At 51.4% G+C, this 17,315-nt stretch overlaps 1 protein-coding gene across 4 annotated transcripts; it reads left to right on the top strand.

Annotated features, from left to right (window-relative positions):
* The first annotated feature begins 7,870 nt into the window (after positions 1–7,870).
* Positions 7,871–17,086, top strand: LOC111157944 (microspherule protein 1). Of its 4 annotated transcripts, XM_022519692.1 has the most exons (15): positions 7,871–7,970; positions 9,157–9,276; positions 9,804–9,942; positions 10,289–10,427; positions 11,046–11,204; positions 11,355–11,464; positions 12,388–12,496; positions 12,738–12,876; positions 15,023–15,098; positions 15,414–15,442; positions 15,559–15,651; positions 15,833–15,915; positions 16,097–16,184; positions 16,394–16,521; positions 16,646–17,086. In XM_022519692.1, the coding sequence occupies exons 2-15, from the start codon at positions 9,267–9,269 to the stop codon at positions 16,730–16,732; spliced, it is 1,389 nt and encodes a 462-aa protein (XP_022375400.1). In that variant the 5' UTR covers positions 7,871–7,970; positions 9,157–9,266; the 3' UTR covers positions 16,733–17,086. The 4 variants fall into 4 exon arrangements, with proteins under 4 accessions (XP_022375400.1, XP_022375401.1, XP_022375402.1 ...); XM_022519693.1 differs by lacking the exon at positions 9,157–9,276 and having other exon boundaries at positions 7,878–7,970; XM_022519694.1 differs by lacking the exons at positions 7,871–7,970; positions 9,157–9,276 and adding an exon at positions 9,284–9,350.
* Positions 17,087–17,315: the final 229 nt, after the last annotated feature.

The following is a 17,315-nucleotide window of genomic DNA, read 5'->3' as shown; positions in this document are numbered from 1 at the left end:
AGAAATGAAAAATGAATACAATATACTGGATGTTAGAGGGTAAAAGATACCATGGAGAAATATGCGTTTCAAGAGGGTACAGCACCAGAATAAAGGGGTTACCGTTTAAAATAGGTCACATCAGGCCTCACTGAGGTGACAGTGGAGTAGTCTTGAGGAGGTGAGATGCGAGCCATGGGGTAAGGAGAGCATGCTGGGCAAGGGAACAGCCAAGGTGGGAGCATGCCCACCAACCTCAGGCTCCGGCAAGTCTCCAGTGTGGCTGGTACCAGGTGAGGGAAGGGGATAGAAGGAGTGATGAGGGAGAGGTGACGGGGAGAGATCAGCACCCTGCAGGCCACGGGAAGGACTTCTTTTTCACTCTGAGGGAACAGCAGCCATGTTTATTTTGAATGAAATGGGAACCACTGCAGAATTGGGAGCAAACGAGTGACATGATCTGAGTCACACTTCAAGGGCATCGCTCTGGTACACCTGAAAATCATATAACATTGTGCATCCACTATACTTCAGTTCGAAAAAAAAACAGACGGGGCAGGGCGGGGGGGACAAAAGCATCGCTCTGGTTCCTGGGATGAGAACAGTGATGGAGGCTGGGAGGGGGAAGCAGGGAGACCAGTCGGAAGCTATTACAATTCCCATCCCATTCCGGAAAGCTTAGTAAGGGAGCTCAAGTGCCCTCCCCCCAGGAAGCCCCTCCTAATCCTCCCTAAGACCCCCTTTATTAGGGCAGTTGCCTTCACAGAGCTTGCTCTCCCAGCACAGAGGGCTGTGCACACAGAAACCACGTCAGACCCTCCCTGAGGAATGAGGGATCCCACTCCTCTATAGTTGCTCGGCCTTCTCTTACCTTAGAGGCTTCTTCTGGGCTGTGGTTCTGCCCGGAGAGCCACATCTTCGTGTCAAATGCTTTACCACTGTAACAGCCCTAATCCGGTTTGTCGGCCACACTTCACAGTCCCTCAGTAGTGCCATGTTTCCAAGACACATTTGTCACTGCCCTGCTAAGGCGGGCTCTCAGAACTGGCAGGAAACACATACAAAACATTGTTTGCCAAAGCCATTGGCCTCTCTGGAGGCTTCTGGGAGCAAATTTTTTTTTTTTTTTTATTCATTTGACAGATAGAGATCACAAGTAGGTAGAGAGACAGGCAGAGAGAGAGGAGGAAGCAGGCTCCCCGCTGAGCAGAGAGCCCGATGCGGGGCTCGATCCCAGGACCCCGGGATCATGACCTGAGCCGAAGGCAGAGGCTTTAACCCACTGAGCCACCCAGGCGCCCCTTCTGGGAGCAAATTAAATGAGTAATTATTTATTGAGTCCTTAAACATTTATCGAGCAGCTACTGCAAGGCTGTGCTCTACACTAGGCAGTGAGAGTATCAAAGTGAATAAAACAAGCTTCTGAGGATCTTACTAAGAACACAGGGTACAGACCATATGCAAAGCACTGGCATGCTCAAATAAATAGGATTAAGTCCTTGTACTGCACCAAGGACTTGCCGTCCACTCATCCGTCTGTCACTCATTCAGCAATCACCGAGGGTACTACCCTGAGTCCCGATGTGTGATGATGACCTCGAGACAAAATCCCTCTTCACACTCCAGAGTGGAGACAAAGGAGTAAATAGAGAGGAGCTGGCATATACAACAAACACAATTCGGGGCAAGTGATCCAGTAGTACAGGTGCAGAGTAAAATGGAGAACAGGGGAAGGAGACGTTCTTTGCAGTGAAGGTCTGGAAAGGCCTTCAGGGCTAAGAGGGATTTCAACAGAACATTGAAGGATAGGTAGAACTACCACGGCGGGGCAGGAGTAGGGGAACCAGGGAGAATCCAAGGGAACAGAACACTGTAAGCTTCCTTAGACCATGTTTATGGGCCCGAAAGTGGTCCCTGGGGCTGTGGTTCACTGGGTAGAAGCCAGGTGTTATAGGAGCTAAGCTAGCCCGGGATTGAGATTGGATGGGCTTGATGATTTTCAAGGCAAGGAGTGGTAGTTCCAGATCTGTGCTTTTGAGAGGCAGCCGCAGCAATGTGGAGACATTACACAGTGGCTGCAGGGAAACCCAATTAGGGGAGCAGCTACAAAGTTTTCAACCCAAGTGGTATAAAAACCAGCTTTGATTGAATTTACTCATTTGTGCCCTTAATTATTCACAGACATATCTATTATGTGCAAGACCTTGTATTGATTGAAGATAGGGATGGAGCAGACATAGAGGAAACAAAGAAAAATAAAACCCAGTTTATGTCAAGGATATAATGAAGTAAGAGACACCATGAAAATGCTTCCACATTCTTCCCTTGACTTCTGTCCTGTGATATTTGGTTTCTCTCCCATGTTCCCTATACTCCTGTGGCCCCTCTAGAAGCTCATTGTCTTCTGCTGCCATAGCTGTGGGTTGCTCCAGTACCTGGACTCTCTCCTTTCCTCATGCCATAGGATGTCCCAAAATGACTTCATCTTCCCTATGGCTTTGAACATCAGCTATATGATCATGATTCCCAAATTTATCCATAATTCCAGTCTCTCTCCTGAGTCCTAGAGCTGTGTATCCAAACACCTACCTGAATGTGTCAACTGGTTGCCTGTTAGCACCTCTAGCTCAAGTCATCCAAATAAAACTCATCTTTCCTTCCCACTCAGACCAACTTCTCCACTGGCACTCCCTATCTCAAAGTATAACCACCACTCTCCATCTACCACCAAAGCTGGAGACCGGCCTATCATCAGGGGCTCATCTCCTGCGCCTTTACACCCAGTCCATCCCCAAGCTCTATCCAGTCTATAGATGTCTTGTCTTTGGTGACCACCCTAGTTAAGGCCACTGGCTGACCTCCCCGACTGTAGTTCTACTCTTACAATCTATGTACCATACTAGGCCAGAGAGATCTTTCTTTCAAATCCAGAATCTAATACCCCTGCATAGAAATTCTTTAATGGCTTTTCAAGTTTAATCATGGCCTACAAATATGTTTGTGACAGCTCTTCAGCCTGGTTCTATGATACACCATTGTATGGATGGGCCATAACTTTGTTGTTGTTGTTGAAGATTTTATTTATTTGACAGCACAAGTGGGTAGGCAGAGGGAGAGTGGTAGGCAGAGGGAGAGGGAGAAGCAGGTCCCCCACGCCCACCAAGCAGAGATCCCAACGTGGGGCTCGATCCCAGGACCCTGGATCATGACCTGAGCCAAAGGCAGACACTTAACCCACTGAGCCACCCAGGTGCCTCAAGGCCATCCTTATTTAACTAGTCTTCTAGTGATAGATGTTTGAGTTGTTTGTAAACTTTCACTACTCTAAACAATGCTATAGTTGATAACTTTGTACATACTTCATCTTGTATGTGTGCAAATATAGTGGATCAGAAATTATATGCATTTTTAATTTTGACAAGTACCAACAATTTACAGTTACACCTAAGAGGGCCTACTTCCCCACAACCATGCCAGAGATGTATAATCAGATGTTTGGATTCTTTGCCAGTCTGTAGCTTAAAAATGATATCTAAATGTAGTTTCAATTTTCTTGTGAGGTTGACTATTTTTTCATATGTCTAAGAGCCATTTATCTTTCCTTTTATGTTAACCATCCGATTTTCTTATTAGATTTTTGTTCTTTTCATATCGATTTGCAGAGATTTTGTATATATTAAGCAAATTATTCCCTTTGTCTATGATAGGATTTGCAGATACTTCCCCTGCATACCATTTATCTTTGTTTATGGTGGTTTTTGCTCTGCAGAAATTATGGATTTTCATGTTCACAGAATTTGTCTTTTTTCTTATGCTTTGGGAAATTTTGTGCTATTCTGACAAATGCTTTCTCCACTATATTATACATCTATGGTTGTATCCTTTTCCATTTATTTAAACACAATTGATTCATATGGATTTATTTTAGTGTAAAAACCAAGGCAGAGATACATTATTTTGGTTTCAAGCAGTTACATAATTGTTTCAATACCACTTATTGTATAATCCATTTTTCCCTGCCGATAGACAATGCCATCTTTATCAGACACTAACATTTTAAATGTCTTGAGTCTATTTCTGGATTCTCTGTTTGGTTCTCTGGATCAAATTGCCTACATATGTGCTGGTGTCCCGTGGATTTTACTATTTTAATTATTGTAGCTTTTAATGGTTTTATATCTGATAGAAGTATTTCTCTCACTAACCTTTTTCAGAATGTTCATGGCTATTCATGATGCAAAAATTTCCTTGTGAACTTTATATTCAGATTATGTAGTCTGTTGGTATTTTTATTAGATTGTGTTAAATTTATAGATTAATTTATGGAGAGTTGACATCTTTATGGTAGTGAGTCTTTCCACCCCAAAATAGAATATGCCTTTCCATTTATTCAAGCCTTCTTTTGTGTTCTTTGTTAGCATTTTAGTATTGGGGAAGGATCTAGCACCTTTATTAAGATTACTCTTGGTTAGTTTACTTTGTTGCTGCTATTGTAAAGGATATATTTTATTCCCCTATATTTTCTAATTGGCTATTGTTCACTGGCTTTTTGTATATTAACTTGTACCTACTTTGCTAAAATGTCTTATTTGTATCAGTTTTGCAGTTGATGTCCTTGGATTTTCCAGGTAGGCTATGATTTCATAAATAAATAATGATATTTTTTACCTCTTTTCCAGTTTTTTTTTTTAACCTCATTCCTTTTTCTTCTGTAATTAAGCTGGCTAGTACTTCCAAAGCAATATTAAATAAAAATCGTCACAGGGGCTATCCTTGTGGCATATCTAACTTTAATGGGAATAATTTAGGTATTCTCATTAAGTGTGACTCTGGCTTTTGGACTGTGATGGGTAAACCCTGTCATGTTTGAGAAGCTGGGTGTTTCACAGTGTGTCTGTGGTTCTCTGCCCTGGGAACTGCTGTTTCAGGAGGCTCCAGTATGTGTGTAAGGCTTTTTGTGGGCAGATGGTTTCTCTTCCCTTGGGGAAAAAAAAATGTACAGATATCAAGTATATGTTGACTTATTATGAATCCAAAGGTAACTTTCTGCTGGTCAACAGCTTTATTAAACTTGACTTCCTAAGACTGTATAGTTGAGCCAACAGCAGATCCTTTGGTCCTCTGAGTGCTCAAGAGGTAGTGGCTTCAGATGAGAGGGAAACTGGACCTTCTCTAGTGGACAGAATGGGGACAGGCTATGCTATCACAATTTGGGTCCCATACTGATGACCTGGCAGGTGACAGTAAGACCTAAGCCCTAAGAACAGTACCAACCACTAACATTTTCAAACATTTGCTATATGCTGCTTGTCTAAATAGTAATTTACTCCTCAGAACCCTCCTATGAAGTGGGGACTATCATTTCCCCACAGATGATGAAACTGAGACAAAGAGATGTAACTTGCTCAAGGTCACAAGCCGGTAGATGATAAAACTACCAGGTTTTAATGAGATTTAAAATGAAGTTTAAAATAGTTTGACTCCAGAGCCTGTGTTCTTAGCCACCACTTTCTAATCCCCAGGGGGAGCAAGCAGCCTGGGGCCCTGAGTGGCTGAACAAAGATCCAGGGGAAATGAGGAAATCTCTGTAGTGTATTCAATCAACTTTTATCTATTCTGTTCTGCCTTGGATGAATCCCTTTCTCCACCTGTGCCACCCTCTGGCTTCCACTTGATGGGTTGCCCCAAATTCGGGGGGGTGGGGAAGAGCCATCTGATTGGAGAGACAACACACTCCTTGTAAAGGTCAAGAAGTTAACGATTTCTTTGGAGTCTTCTAGCACAGTAGATAACATCTAGGGAGTGACTGGGCGGGATGTCATGAACACTTTCCAAGACCACTGACTAACTCATTAAGACCCCTAGCTCCAGGGCATAAGCAACTTATGGAAGACACCTGAACACTTGGCTTTGTTCCTGGATGCAGGAATACCCGACCACCATCCCTAATAAAAACCCCAAGCCCCAATTAAGGAGAAGATTCACTCTTTGCTGACTCTCCTGGATGCTATGTCCGTATCTACACTATATATCTTTAATAAACCGCTCTCATTTCCTCTCAGCTGTGTTTGATTTCTATCCTGTGCAAAGCCAAGGATCCTCTTGGCTGGTGCTGCCAAGAGGAGAGATCCTATGGGTCTTCAGGCCCAGCCATCCGGCCTCAAGGGGTCTTGGGTCAGGAGAGAGTGGGCCAATGAGATAGGGCCAGATTCTGGATTCTGAATGTAAGACATAGGTCTTATCCTTGGAAGGGAAGGGAGGAAGAGTCCCCTTCCCTCATATCCCATATCCACTCCATCAGCAAGTCCTTGTGGTTCTAGCTCCAAAAAATAATCAAAGCCACTATTTCTGTCCATCTCCCCTGCCCCCACAACCCAGCTAACCACCTGGACCTACCTCTCACCTGGATTGCTACAAGGTAGTCTCTTATCTGATCTCTCTACTTCCTCTTTTACAATCCTTTCCCCAAAACAGCCAGAGGGATCATCTTAAAAATTAAATCATATCACAGCAAAGATGCCTTCACTTGTTATCCTTTAAGAGCTTTCTAAAACATTAGGAAGAAAGGTTCAAATCCACAGCATGAACTACAAGGGCTAATGTGATCTGGCCCTGATGACCTCTGTTCTCATCTCCTTCCCTCTTTTTCTTGATCATCCTTCTCCAGCCGTATTGGGTTCCTTCCTGTTCCTCAAACTCACCAAAGTCATTTCTGCTTTGCAACTATCTTGTCCCCCCTTACTAGTTCATCATAACCAAGCTCTTTGCATGACTGACTGCCTATCAATTGTCAAATCTCAGCTCAACTGTCCTCTTCTTAGAAATTTCCATGGTAACCTTCATCTGGGATATATACCATATTGTATCTTGAAGTCTCCCATGGTCTACTCACCTCTTATCAGAAAACACAGTCTTTCAGGGAAGACAAAATAGGTTATTACTCATTAAGTTAAGACCACAGGCCAGTAAATGAGGTGGGTACTTTTGAAGCAGAGAGCTATCATACACTGTCAGAGCCAGAAGGGCTAGCCTCCCCTCTGACACTAGCATCCACTGGCAATGTCCCCATGACATGTGGTTGACACCTACATTAAAAGCACCACTAACTCCTGGACAGCTTTGGAATTGGGATTTTCCCTATTCTGAGCTGCGATATGATTCCCTGGAGCTACTATACTTTTGTGCCTTCCAAGGAAAGGAAAACAAATAGGTACCCTCTTGAGAGGTCTGTTTGGTTTCTCATCCCCAAACTCTGCCTGTAGGCTTGTCCTCCCACCCCAAGCTTCCCTCCAGGGCAATATCCTCTGCACTTCTTTCTTACCCACCGGGGTTCACAACTGCCTCCAGTAGTCCTGGTGGGATCTGGCTGACACTGGCCTTCCTCAGGGCCTCTACCCTCTAGGAACCAGGCGCATGAACCTCCATCCGTCCCTGAGACATCAACCTCCCCAACTTGGGTACGCCAAACCTCTTGGCTGGAGCGAGTTCCACATCGTCTCCCTCCTTGTGTTGTGCCTAGCACAGAGCCCCACACAGAGGGTTTCTCTAAAATCGGGGGGGGGGGGGCAGCAAACAATGCACAATCGCTCCCAAATTAAGATTCTTACATCCTGTGGGAATTCAGAAGCCGAAATAGAGTTCCCGGCCCAGCCCTACCCCAGACCCGCCCCTCGCCTATCCCGCCCCAAGTCTCGGCTTTCCCTTTAATCACTCTCTCCAAGCTAGTGATCTTTCTGGGACCCGGAATCCCTAACGCTTCCTCCTATGTTGTCCCAACTGGAAAACCTTTAATTTCGGTTATTAGCAAACCTGTGACTCAGTCCCCGCTGTGACCACGCCCCCTTCGTCACGTTCCCGGAGAGAACCGGAAGGGATCGCGCAGCCCCTAGTTCGCAGACCCGGAAGTAGATGTGCCTCACGGAAGCCGGGTTTGGCCCTGCGGCTGCTGCCGTCGCCGCGGAGAAATTGTTGGAGCTGGCAGCCTAGGAATGGTGAGACTTCGCGGTTCGCTTCCGAGGGTTCTGAGCAGAGTTTGGGCGAAATGGAGTTTTCCAGAGTGCCCCGGGGGAAGACCCCCCACAATGTTTGGGGCCCCGCCCCAGTAGCGCCCCGAAAATCTGCGCATGCGTGGGCCGGACCGGACCAGAATTTGGTCCGAGATGTTACGCATGCGCAAAGGTGGCAAGCCGAAGGTGGGGTGAGACTTGGCCTGGGAGTTACTCCCCCTCCCTCGCCACCAGCCCGTGGGGCTTAAACCAGGGCTGCGAAAGCATCGGGGTGCACTCGCTGCTTTGCTTTTGAGTTGCAGGGCTGACTTCACCTCTCTCATCCCGAGCTCCAAAAACAGACCTGCACTAATCCCCCACCTTGGGTGTGCACTCGTGGGAGAACGGGAGCGGGAGAAAATAGGGGGTGGAGACCTAGCCTCAGTCAGCCCGTGGAATCAGTTCCTTCACCTGCTCGCCAGGTGTCAAGATTTCCAGCCGTATTCTACAGAGCGGAGCGACTCGACTAACGCACCTGGGGGCAGGGCGGGAAAGCTGTGCGGAGTGCCGCCCTGGTCTGAAGGGGCGGGGCCCGCAAGCGCCACGCCCCAGAGCGTCCCCAGTACCAGAGTTCTCCCGGGGTTAGTCAGGAGCAGGCGCCCCAGGGCGGTTGATGACTTGTATCAGTTATCAAACCGCGTTTTTTTAGCTTCCACGCGGTACCACCCACTAAATCTTCAGCCAGAGCTGTGGGGAGGGGGGCGAAAAGAGCGAGATGGACTAATCGGAGTTCTATCTCCGTTTCCCTGCTTTGGCTTGGGAGGGCAAGGGGGTGCCGCCGAACTGAGTGGGCAGCGACGATAAGAAGTGAACCAGTAATCCCTTGTTTCGTGTTGGTTTATAGTCGAGGCCCTTTGCCTAGCAACTCTGAGTAGAATCATAGAGGTCCATGGACCCACTAACATGCTATGTGTACATTTTTTTGGAGGGCGTAGCTTTTATATTCTCAGAGATGCTGGTGACCCTTAGAAAGCTGTTGGTTTATCAGCATCATACTGGCGAAATAGAGCCTCGTGTCTCTTCTTGTGTCTTCCCTAGCTTGTGGGATCCTGGGGGACCCTTTCCAGTATAAGGAGGTGAGGCTGGCCCGTTGGAAACCTGTGCCTCAGGGAGCCTCATTTCTCCTTTGCAGAATCTCCTCTCAGCCTCTAAGCTCACCTGGTCAGAATCCTTGGATGAGCCTGTGGGACCCTTCCTCCTAGCCCTGTGGTTTGGAACCAGTGGCTTTGGGACTGTAAGAGGATGGACAAAGGTAGTATGAGGCCAGGCCAGCTCCCCAAACGCTCAGGCGCCAAGCATCTGCTGATTCTACCCCGTGCCTGGCACGTATGTCTTTTCATCCTGGCTGGGCATTGCCACCTCCCCCTGGGCCAGCACCACCCACGTACCTCTCGGCAGAGGCCGCAGTTGACTGACTTGCTGTTGAGCTGCCGCTCTTTGGCCTGGCTGCATTTTGATGGCAGAGGGAGCAGTTATGCCCAGAGCCCGGTGTGTCGGCATCACCAGTCTGACCTGAGCACCATGTGCTGCACGACATGACACGTGGCACCGGGAGAACTGCCCAGCGAGGAAGGTCTGGGCCAGGTCTGAGCCCAGATGGGATCTGGATGGCCAAGGAACTCCCACCAGAAAACTTCAAATGTCAAGAAAGCAGGGGAAGGGTCTGGAGGGCTGGTAGAGGGTCGGGGGAAGAGGGGCAGAGGAGGGGTCCCATGTTCGGAGGCTAAGGGCTCTGCTAGGCACTTAGGAGACCTGAGTTCACCGCTTCTTGTTTTCTAGATTCTCAGGGGCTGCTAGATTCATCTCTGATGGCATCAGGCACTGCCAGCCGCTCAGAGGATGAGGAGTCGCTGGCAGGGCAGAAGCGGGCTTCCTCTCAGGCCTTGGGCACCATCCCGAAACGGAGGAGCTCCTCCAGGTAGTAAGGGTTCAGAGGGCCAGGGTCTGGGCAACAGCATTAGGTGCTGCGTGCCTTCACCTCTGTTGGGAATGGTTGCTGGGTATTGGCAGAGCTTTGTGCTTTTCCTGCCAAGTCCCTCTCTGTGGGACGTGGGCAAGGGAGGGAGATCTTAGGTCTTTGACGTGAAATCTGTGGTGTGGTATCCTGTCATCTCAGCGGCAAGGAATAGAGCAGTTCCGTGCCCTGTCCAGGGCGCTAGAGCGGTTCACACCCAGCCGGGACCCACGCCATTTCAGGGGCTGGGTGTGTGTGAGTACATACAAGGGGAAGGGACAAGGGGTGCTCAGAGGAGGACTCTCCACAGGTTCATCAAGAGGAAGAAGTTTGATGATGAGCTGGTGGAGAGCAGCTTGGCCAAGTCCTCTACCCGGGCAAAGGGGGCCAGTGGTGTGGAACCGGGCCGCTGTTCAGGGAGTGAACCTTCCTCCAGCGAGAAGAAGAAGGTGAGAGATTGTGAGATGCGGGGGCAGAAGCCAGATTTTGTGTTTCCCTATCACCTTTGCCAGCGGGCAGGAGCCCTGCAGAGGAGACTTAGGAGAAAATCTGGTGGCCCCAGCCCCAACCTCAGCTGCCTCCCTTCTGGGAGCCCTCACTTCTCCCTATTCCCCCTTTCTTCCCGCACCCGCCCGCCCCTCCACACACACACACACACACTCTGTCAGTGCGTCCTGTATCACATTCTGTGTGGGAGGCATAGAGCATGCATCTATTCTGGGAGCAGACAGCCTGTTCCCAGCATTGCTGGGTGTAAAAATAACCCCCAGGTGGCATTGCTCTGGCCCTAGACACCGTACCAGGCAGAGTGGGTTCCTGGTATGCTCCCCAGTCGCCCTCCACTCTGGGGTTGAGGGTGCCACCAGCAAAGAGAAGACCCCATAAGGTCAAGGACCATGTGGAAGTACTTCGGGCATGGAGGGAGCTAGAAGGCTGAGCTCCTGCCTCTGGTGCTTATGGCCGGGTGGGACTGGGGTTGCCACGCATGGTACAGGAAGCTCAAGGCCTAAAGCCCGAGCTGCCCTGATGCTGGCTTTGAGCTCGTTCTCTTCCCGTTCCCTGCCCAGGTGTCCAAGGCCCCTAGCACTCCTGTGCCGCCCAGCCCAGCCCCAGCCCCTGGGCTCACCAAGCGTGTGAAGAAGAGCAAACAGCCACTTCAGGTGACCAAGGATTTGGGCCGCTGGAAGCCTGCGGACGATCTCCTGCTCATCAACGCTGTGCTACAGGTAGTGCTTCCCACCGTGGGTTGCACGGTCCCCTCCTTCCCCAGTCTACAGTCCCCAGGCCCCACACTAGCCCAGCAGCACCCTGGGGGTGGCAAGTGAAGGGTTCTTGCCAGCTCTCAGGCTGAGGCCAACCCATCTGGGGCATTGCAGACCAATGACCTGACATCGGTCCACCTGGGCGTGAAGTTCAGCTGCCGCTTCACCCTTCGGGAGGTCCAGGAGCGCTGGTACGCCCTGCTCTACGATCCTGTCATCTCCAAGTGAGTGAGGCTGGCTCCAGCAGCAGGGAGGTACAGGGAGTACCAGAATTTGGCTCTTGGAACAGACAGAATTATACAAGGGCCCAAGGGAGGGGTCCGGGAGGCAGGGCTCATGGGACCTTGCATCCTCTGGGATGATATTGAAACCAGCCAGGCTTGGGAGGGAAACTTCTTCCTGCTGCCAACCCTACTGGTCCTGGCTTGATGCCAGCAGCAAGGGGATCTGGAAGCTGAAAAAGCAGCATGGTAGAAAACACCAGAATGAACACGAGGAGCCCTGGTTCCACCACTGTGTGCATTGTGTTTTAGGGCAGGTCACTTCCCAACCTTTCCACACTGACCTCCCATAATTTCTTCTTCCATAAAAGGGAACTGGAACAAAAGAACACGAAGGCCCCTGAAAGTCTAAGTTCCAAGTAAACCCAGATGCCCATGCAGTACGCTCTCTTCCTCCTTACCCACTTCGCTTATTGTCATCAGAGTTGGTCAGGTCCTTAGCACCCATCTTCTGCTCCACCGTCCCTGCACCCCTTAAGCTGTAGCCTGGGCCCTGATAGGCCAGGAAGTGGACGGGGCTCAGTTTTGGGAAGAGGATGTGCTGGGCAGTGGGTGACAGCTTTGGCCATGTAAAGAGGAAGGTCTTAGGGCAGGAGCAGCAGCTGGTCTCGGGATGTCCCTCATCTGGCCTCTGGGGGCTGTGCCTTTGAGTCTCTTCAGGGGGTAAACACTGGAAATTCGGTTGACTGAGTAGCCTGTGTTATGCTCTCAGTAAACCCATGAAGCCGCAGGTGCTGTGCTAAGCCTTGGGCTCTTCCTGTTGAGGGCCTGGCTTCTAGTTCTGGATATCAAAGGTCTCCAGGAACCCCAGATTGCTTGACAACCGCCCTTCACCCTGCCCTCTTTCTCACCCCCGCACTCCCTAGGCTGGCCTGCCAAGCCATGAGACAGCTGCACCCAGAAGCCATTGCTGCCATCCAGAGCAAGGCCTTGTTTAGCAAGGCTGAGGAACAGCTGCTGAGCAAAGTGGGATCGGTGAGGCTGAGGGGTAGGGTGGAGGCCTGACCACAGGGGAAACTACTGATACGGGAGGCCCCATTGCCTGAGAACATTCCCTGCTGGTGCTTGTGTACCTGCGGGGGCTTTTGTGGATGGGGTCTCAGAAAGAGAGTCAAGACTGGCTCCCTCTTCTGGCTCCTGGTGGGGACCGGGGGTGTGGTTGGCAGACACAAGAATGAGAAAACCCAGGTGCTGAGAACAGGCTCTTACCCTCCAGACCAGTCAGCCCACCTTGGAGACGTTCCAGGACCTGCTGCACAGACACCCTGATGCCTTCTACCTGGCCCGTACGGCCAAGGCTCTGCAGGCCCACTGGCAGCTCATGAAGCAGTATTACCTACTGGAGGACCAGACAGGTAACTGGCTCCGGGAGCTGACAGGGTGGGTGAGGGAGCCGGTCTGGGCACGGCTGCTCCCAGGTGCCCAGGAACAGATCCCTTAGTGGCCGCTGGTGTCTTGCACTTCTCTTTGCAGCAAAACCACTGCCTTCCAGAAGGAAGAAAAGTGGTTAGAATGATATTCAGGAGCATGGTAAGGGTAGCCTTTCCTGGAATCCCGAATGGGATTCCAAGTGGCAGAGTTGTATCCCACTTCTTGTTTTGTCGTTTTTGACATAGTTTATATTATGTAAATAATATATTTTTCATGAGTGACATTGAAACATGAGTAAAATGTGAAAGTTCCCTTCTTTGCTTACCCTGCCTCATTTTCCTCCCTAGAGATGCTATTGTCCTAGAGATGGTACTTTTTCTAAGTCTTTCTGCCTCTTCCCTCTGTGCACATTCCTTCTCTTTCCCTCTCGCTGCTTTGGAGCCATTCAGAAATCCCCACTGGGCCTTCATATCCAGGCCCTCTGCCTTCCTCCTCTCCCAGGGGCCCAAAGGCCCTCTGCTTCCCCTCCCTCACCCGCAGGCTCTCACTCCGAATGACAGGTACTGGCAAGGTCAGCTGACTAAACTGCAGGCCATTCATCAGTTCTGCTTGGACCCTGGGGTCAGTCTTTCATTGTATGTCATGGTACAGACACTCTCTGCTCTCACTTCTGGACGGTATTGCCCATCAGCGTCTTCAGAGTTGTTCACGCTGTTCTGGAAATGAGGCTGTGCCTGTGCCCTCCACCTACTCCCAGGGTCCTACTGCTTCTGGTTATTAAAAGATACTCCTGCAAGAGGATTTTAGGAAATCTTGTCAGGGAGAGCTGTGTCTTCTCTTCCTGAGGATCTCTGCATTTAGTGGGCAGCTCTCTTTATTCCTGCAACTTCCATATCTCTGCTTCTGCCTCAGGCTCAGGTGTCATTGAATTCCCACAGAGACTGGATTCTGGGTAAAGTCTATTTTTGCTGCTAGAGCTAACTTCTTTGAAAGTTATTTTGTGTAACTTCGAGATTTAATTTTTCTCTTCATGAGTCTTGGCTGTGGGGATTTGATTTCTCCTTGGCTGGCTAGTGCTGGGAGGTCCTGAGAACAGGGCTATGCGCTGCTTAGCTCTCGAGTCGGCTGACTTTAGGTTAGTGGGATTATAGGCTGCTGTGGCGGGGGGAGGAGCCGGTGGGGGTGAACACCCCAGTCCCTTGTCTCCCACATGGTCTGACCTCAGGGAGTTGGGGGGGCTGGAGAATTTGTGGCTCCTATGTAGCCCCCCTCGCTTCCCTGGTGGGCAGTGATGACTCCCCCTCCCCCCGGGTTTGACAAACTCCTCAACCAGCAGTGTCCTGGCCACTAGCTAGCGGTTGCTGCCACCGAATGACACTCGGTCATGGAAGCAGCTGGCAGAGGTTGTCAGAGTTTGAGGCCCCGGTCCCTTTGTAGTTTGATCAGAGAAAAACCTGAGAAACTTTCATGAAACTATCCTCAGTATATCTGATGGACTCTTAATACTCTATTCCGTTTCACATTTTTGCAAAAAATGAGAACTTACCTTGTGACCCTTAAGACGTCCTGGCGGCAGTTTGAGAGTGGCCTGCAGGGGGCGTGGCGGCTCTTCCGGCACCTCCATGGAGTGGGGGAGCAAGCTGTACCCCTGCCTCCAGCCCAGAGTGGCAGAAACTGTCCGGGGAGTGGGTGATGTGGTAGAGGAACAGTTTGGATTTGGAATCAGGAGAGCAGAGCTTGAATACGGAGTCTGTCCTAAACCGAGTCCCATCACGAGCCCTCGTTCCTGGAGGCCTCTCGTCACGTGTGCAGGGGAGCTAACAGCAGCGCCTGCCCCACTTTGTTCATGCCCGTGGGAGAGCCTTTGTGCTCTGAAAAACTCACCCAGGTGGTCAACTTTAATTCCCTTTTCTTTCTAGACCACCTCGGCCCTTAGTTCATGTCAGGAATCCTTTGTGCCAAACTAGCTGGCGGCCTAATCTGGCTTGTGCTCTGTTACCTGTTGCTCTCCGTGCAGAACTGTCTCCACAGGCCCCGCCTTCCCTGTTGGTCCCCTTAGTTTAGTCATTGTCCACAGCATAGTGTGGAGTAGGAGCAGCGGCGCTGACCTTCTCTCCGTGCTTTGTTCAGTGCAGCCGCTGCCCAAGGGGGACCAGGTGCTCAACTTTTCCGACGCAGAGGACCTGATTGATGACAGTAAGCTCAAGTGAGTGGCTGGGGCCCCAGGCAGGGTACAGAGTGGGGTGTCTCCCGGGGACAGAGCACTCCAGGCTGCCCGGCCCTGCCTCCTGCCTGCAGAGAACTGAGGCCAGCCCACACTGAGCTTGTTGCTTGGTTTCCTTGCTGAGCTGCCCTGCCCCTGCCCCACCCTAGGGGATGGAGGTTAGTTCAAGGCCAGAGGAGCAGCCTCCTGGGTTCCTCAGCTGAGGGACTGAGGGCCCCCAAATGAACTGAGTAGCCCCTCCTGGTAATGGCAGGTGAGCCGGAGGTGGATCCTGATTTGTCCTTCTCCCCCCCACAGGGACATGCGAGATGAGGTCCTAGAACATGGTGAGTGTACCCCAGGGGGGAACAGTTAGGGGATAGGAGCTTGTGCCGGCATGGAGGACCAGTACAGGGTGCTGGTGGCCGCAGAGTGTCCCTTCTTGCCACCCCCCTCACCCCAGAGCTGACCGTGGCTGACCGGCGCCAGAAGCGAGAGATCCGCCAGCTGGAGCAGGAGCTGCATAAGTGGCAGGTGCTGGTTGACAGCATCACAGGTGAGGAAGCCGGGCCGGCAGGGCTGTGCCTCTGCTCCCTCCTCTCCTGTGGCCCCATCCTGAGCCCCTGTGCTTCTGGGGTGGGGACCCCCCTCCTTTCCCCGGCCCCTGGATCCCTGCCGTCTGCCCTGTGTCCCCGAGGGGTGGGCTCTGCCTGATTCGGTGCCTTCCTCCACCACAGGCATGAGCTCTCCGGACTTTGACAGCCAGACGCTGGCGGTGCTGCGGGGCCGGATGGTGCGGTACCTGATGCGTTCTCGGGAGGTAAGGCGGCCCAGCCCATCAACTCCCCTCCCGCAGGCGGCTCCCCTCCCGAAAGCAGCCCTCCACTGCCAGCCCTGCCCCCACTGACCTTTCCATGTCTGGTCCCTGATGTTTCATCTTTCCCTTGGCTTGTGTAGACCCATTCCTCAGATCCCAGCCCTCACCTGCCCCATTTCCGCAGATCACCCTGGGCAGAGCCACCAAGGATAACCAGATTGATGTGGACCTGTCTCTGGAGGGGCCGGCCTGGAAGATCTCCCGGAAGCAAGGTATTGGCAGGAAGCCATGCGAGGGTGTCCCTCCCAGCCTCGAGCCACCCTCTGGCCCTGTGGCTTGGTCTCCCTGGGAACCCTCCTGGAGCAGCTGGGGTGGAGCAGCTGGCATTTCAGGATCTCCAGCTTGAGAGTCAAGGGTGCCTGCAGGCCCTCTTCTGGCCTTCCCTGTCTCCTCATCTGCCTTCATGTCTCCATCCCTACAGGTGTCATCAAGCTGAAAAATAACGGTGACTTCTTCATTGCCAACGAGGGCCGGCGGCCCATCTACATCGATGGACGGCCTGTGCTGTGTGGCTCCAAATGGCGCCTCAGCAACAACTCCGTGGTGGAGGTGAGCTGGGAGGGAGGCGGAGGGAGGTGGAGGGGTCGGGGTGAGAGCAGGGGCATGGGGAGCCGCGATGGGGGCCTGGCCCAGTCCCACCTGTCCTTAAGCCACTCTTCTCTCCTGCCCATAGATTGCCAGCCTGAGATTCGTCTTCCTCATCAACCAGGACCTCATTGCCCTTATTCGGGCCGAGGCTGCCAAGATTACACCGCAGTGAGGAGTGGTGGCAGGACCCATGTGCTCTCTCTGGCCTCAGTTTCCCCTGCCATTCCAGCCCCTTGGAGCTGGGCACTCAGGCTCCTGGAAAAACCATAGTGGGCAGGAGGAGACCCAACTGCTGGCCCATTGATCTGAGCCTCTGGGAAAGTAGGGCTGGTCCTTGGGAAGCCCCTGGAGGCTGGGACCCTCCGGCTTCCTTGGAGCCAGAGCCCCTCCCCTTCTCTCTCTGCAGACCACCGTTCTCTTCCCCTCAGATTCCCACCTTTGTCCCTTTGTCTCCAGCTGATTAGCTTCAGACTTTTCCTTTATTATTTTTCTTTTGTAAATAAAAAGCACCAAGTTCCAAAGTAGCTCTTTTTATTTTTTTTTTAATATAAAAAATGGGACTGGTGAGGCAGGGACACATGCAGGGGATGGATAACCAAATCCCTCCCTGGCCTCAGGCCTCTGTCTCCCATCCTGCAGAGGGAAACAGGAGTAGGCTGAGGAGGGGCCCAGAGAGTCCCAGCCTGGGGCCTGCCCCTGAGGCTCCAGCCCACTGAAAGTCAGGGGCTGGGCCCTGAGCCAGTGGGCCGCATGGA

This window comes from Enhydra lutris, unplaced genomic scaffold (genome assembly GCF_002288905.1).
Source record: "Enhydra lutris kenyoni isolate GAN:26980312 unplaced genomic scaffold, ASM228890v2 scaffoldscaffold56, whole genome shotgun sequence".
Taxonomy (NCBI): Eukaryota; Metazoa; Chordata; class Mammalia; order Carnivora; family Mustelidae; genus Enhydra; species Enhydra lutris.
This window is presented reverse-complemented; position numbering and strand designations above follow the sequence as displayed.

Bases quoted from the DNA above. Each gene is read 5' to 3' on its own strand.
- LOC111157944 (XM_022519691.1), top strand. From the start codon at position 9,560: ATGACACGTGGCACCGGGAGAACTGCCCAGCGAGGAAGGTCTGGGCCA. The intron at 12,877-15,022 runs GTAACTGGCTCC...TGCTTTGTTCAG, and splicing joins CCTACTGGAGGACCAGACAG to TGCAGCCGCTGCCCAAGGGG. The intron at 16,185-16,393 runs GTATTGGCAGGA...CCATCCCTACAG, and splicing joins GAAGATCTCCCGGAAGCAAG to GTGTCATCAAGCTGAAAAAT.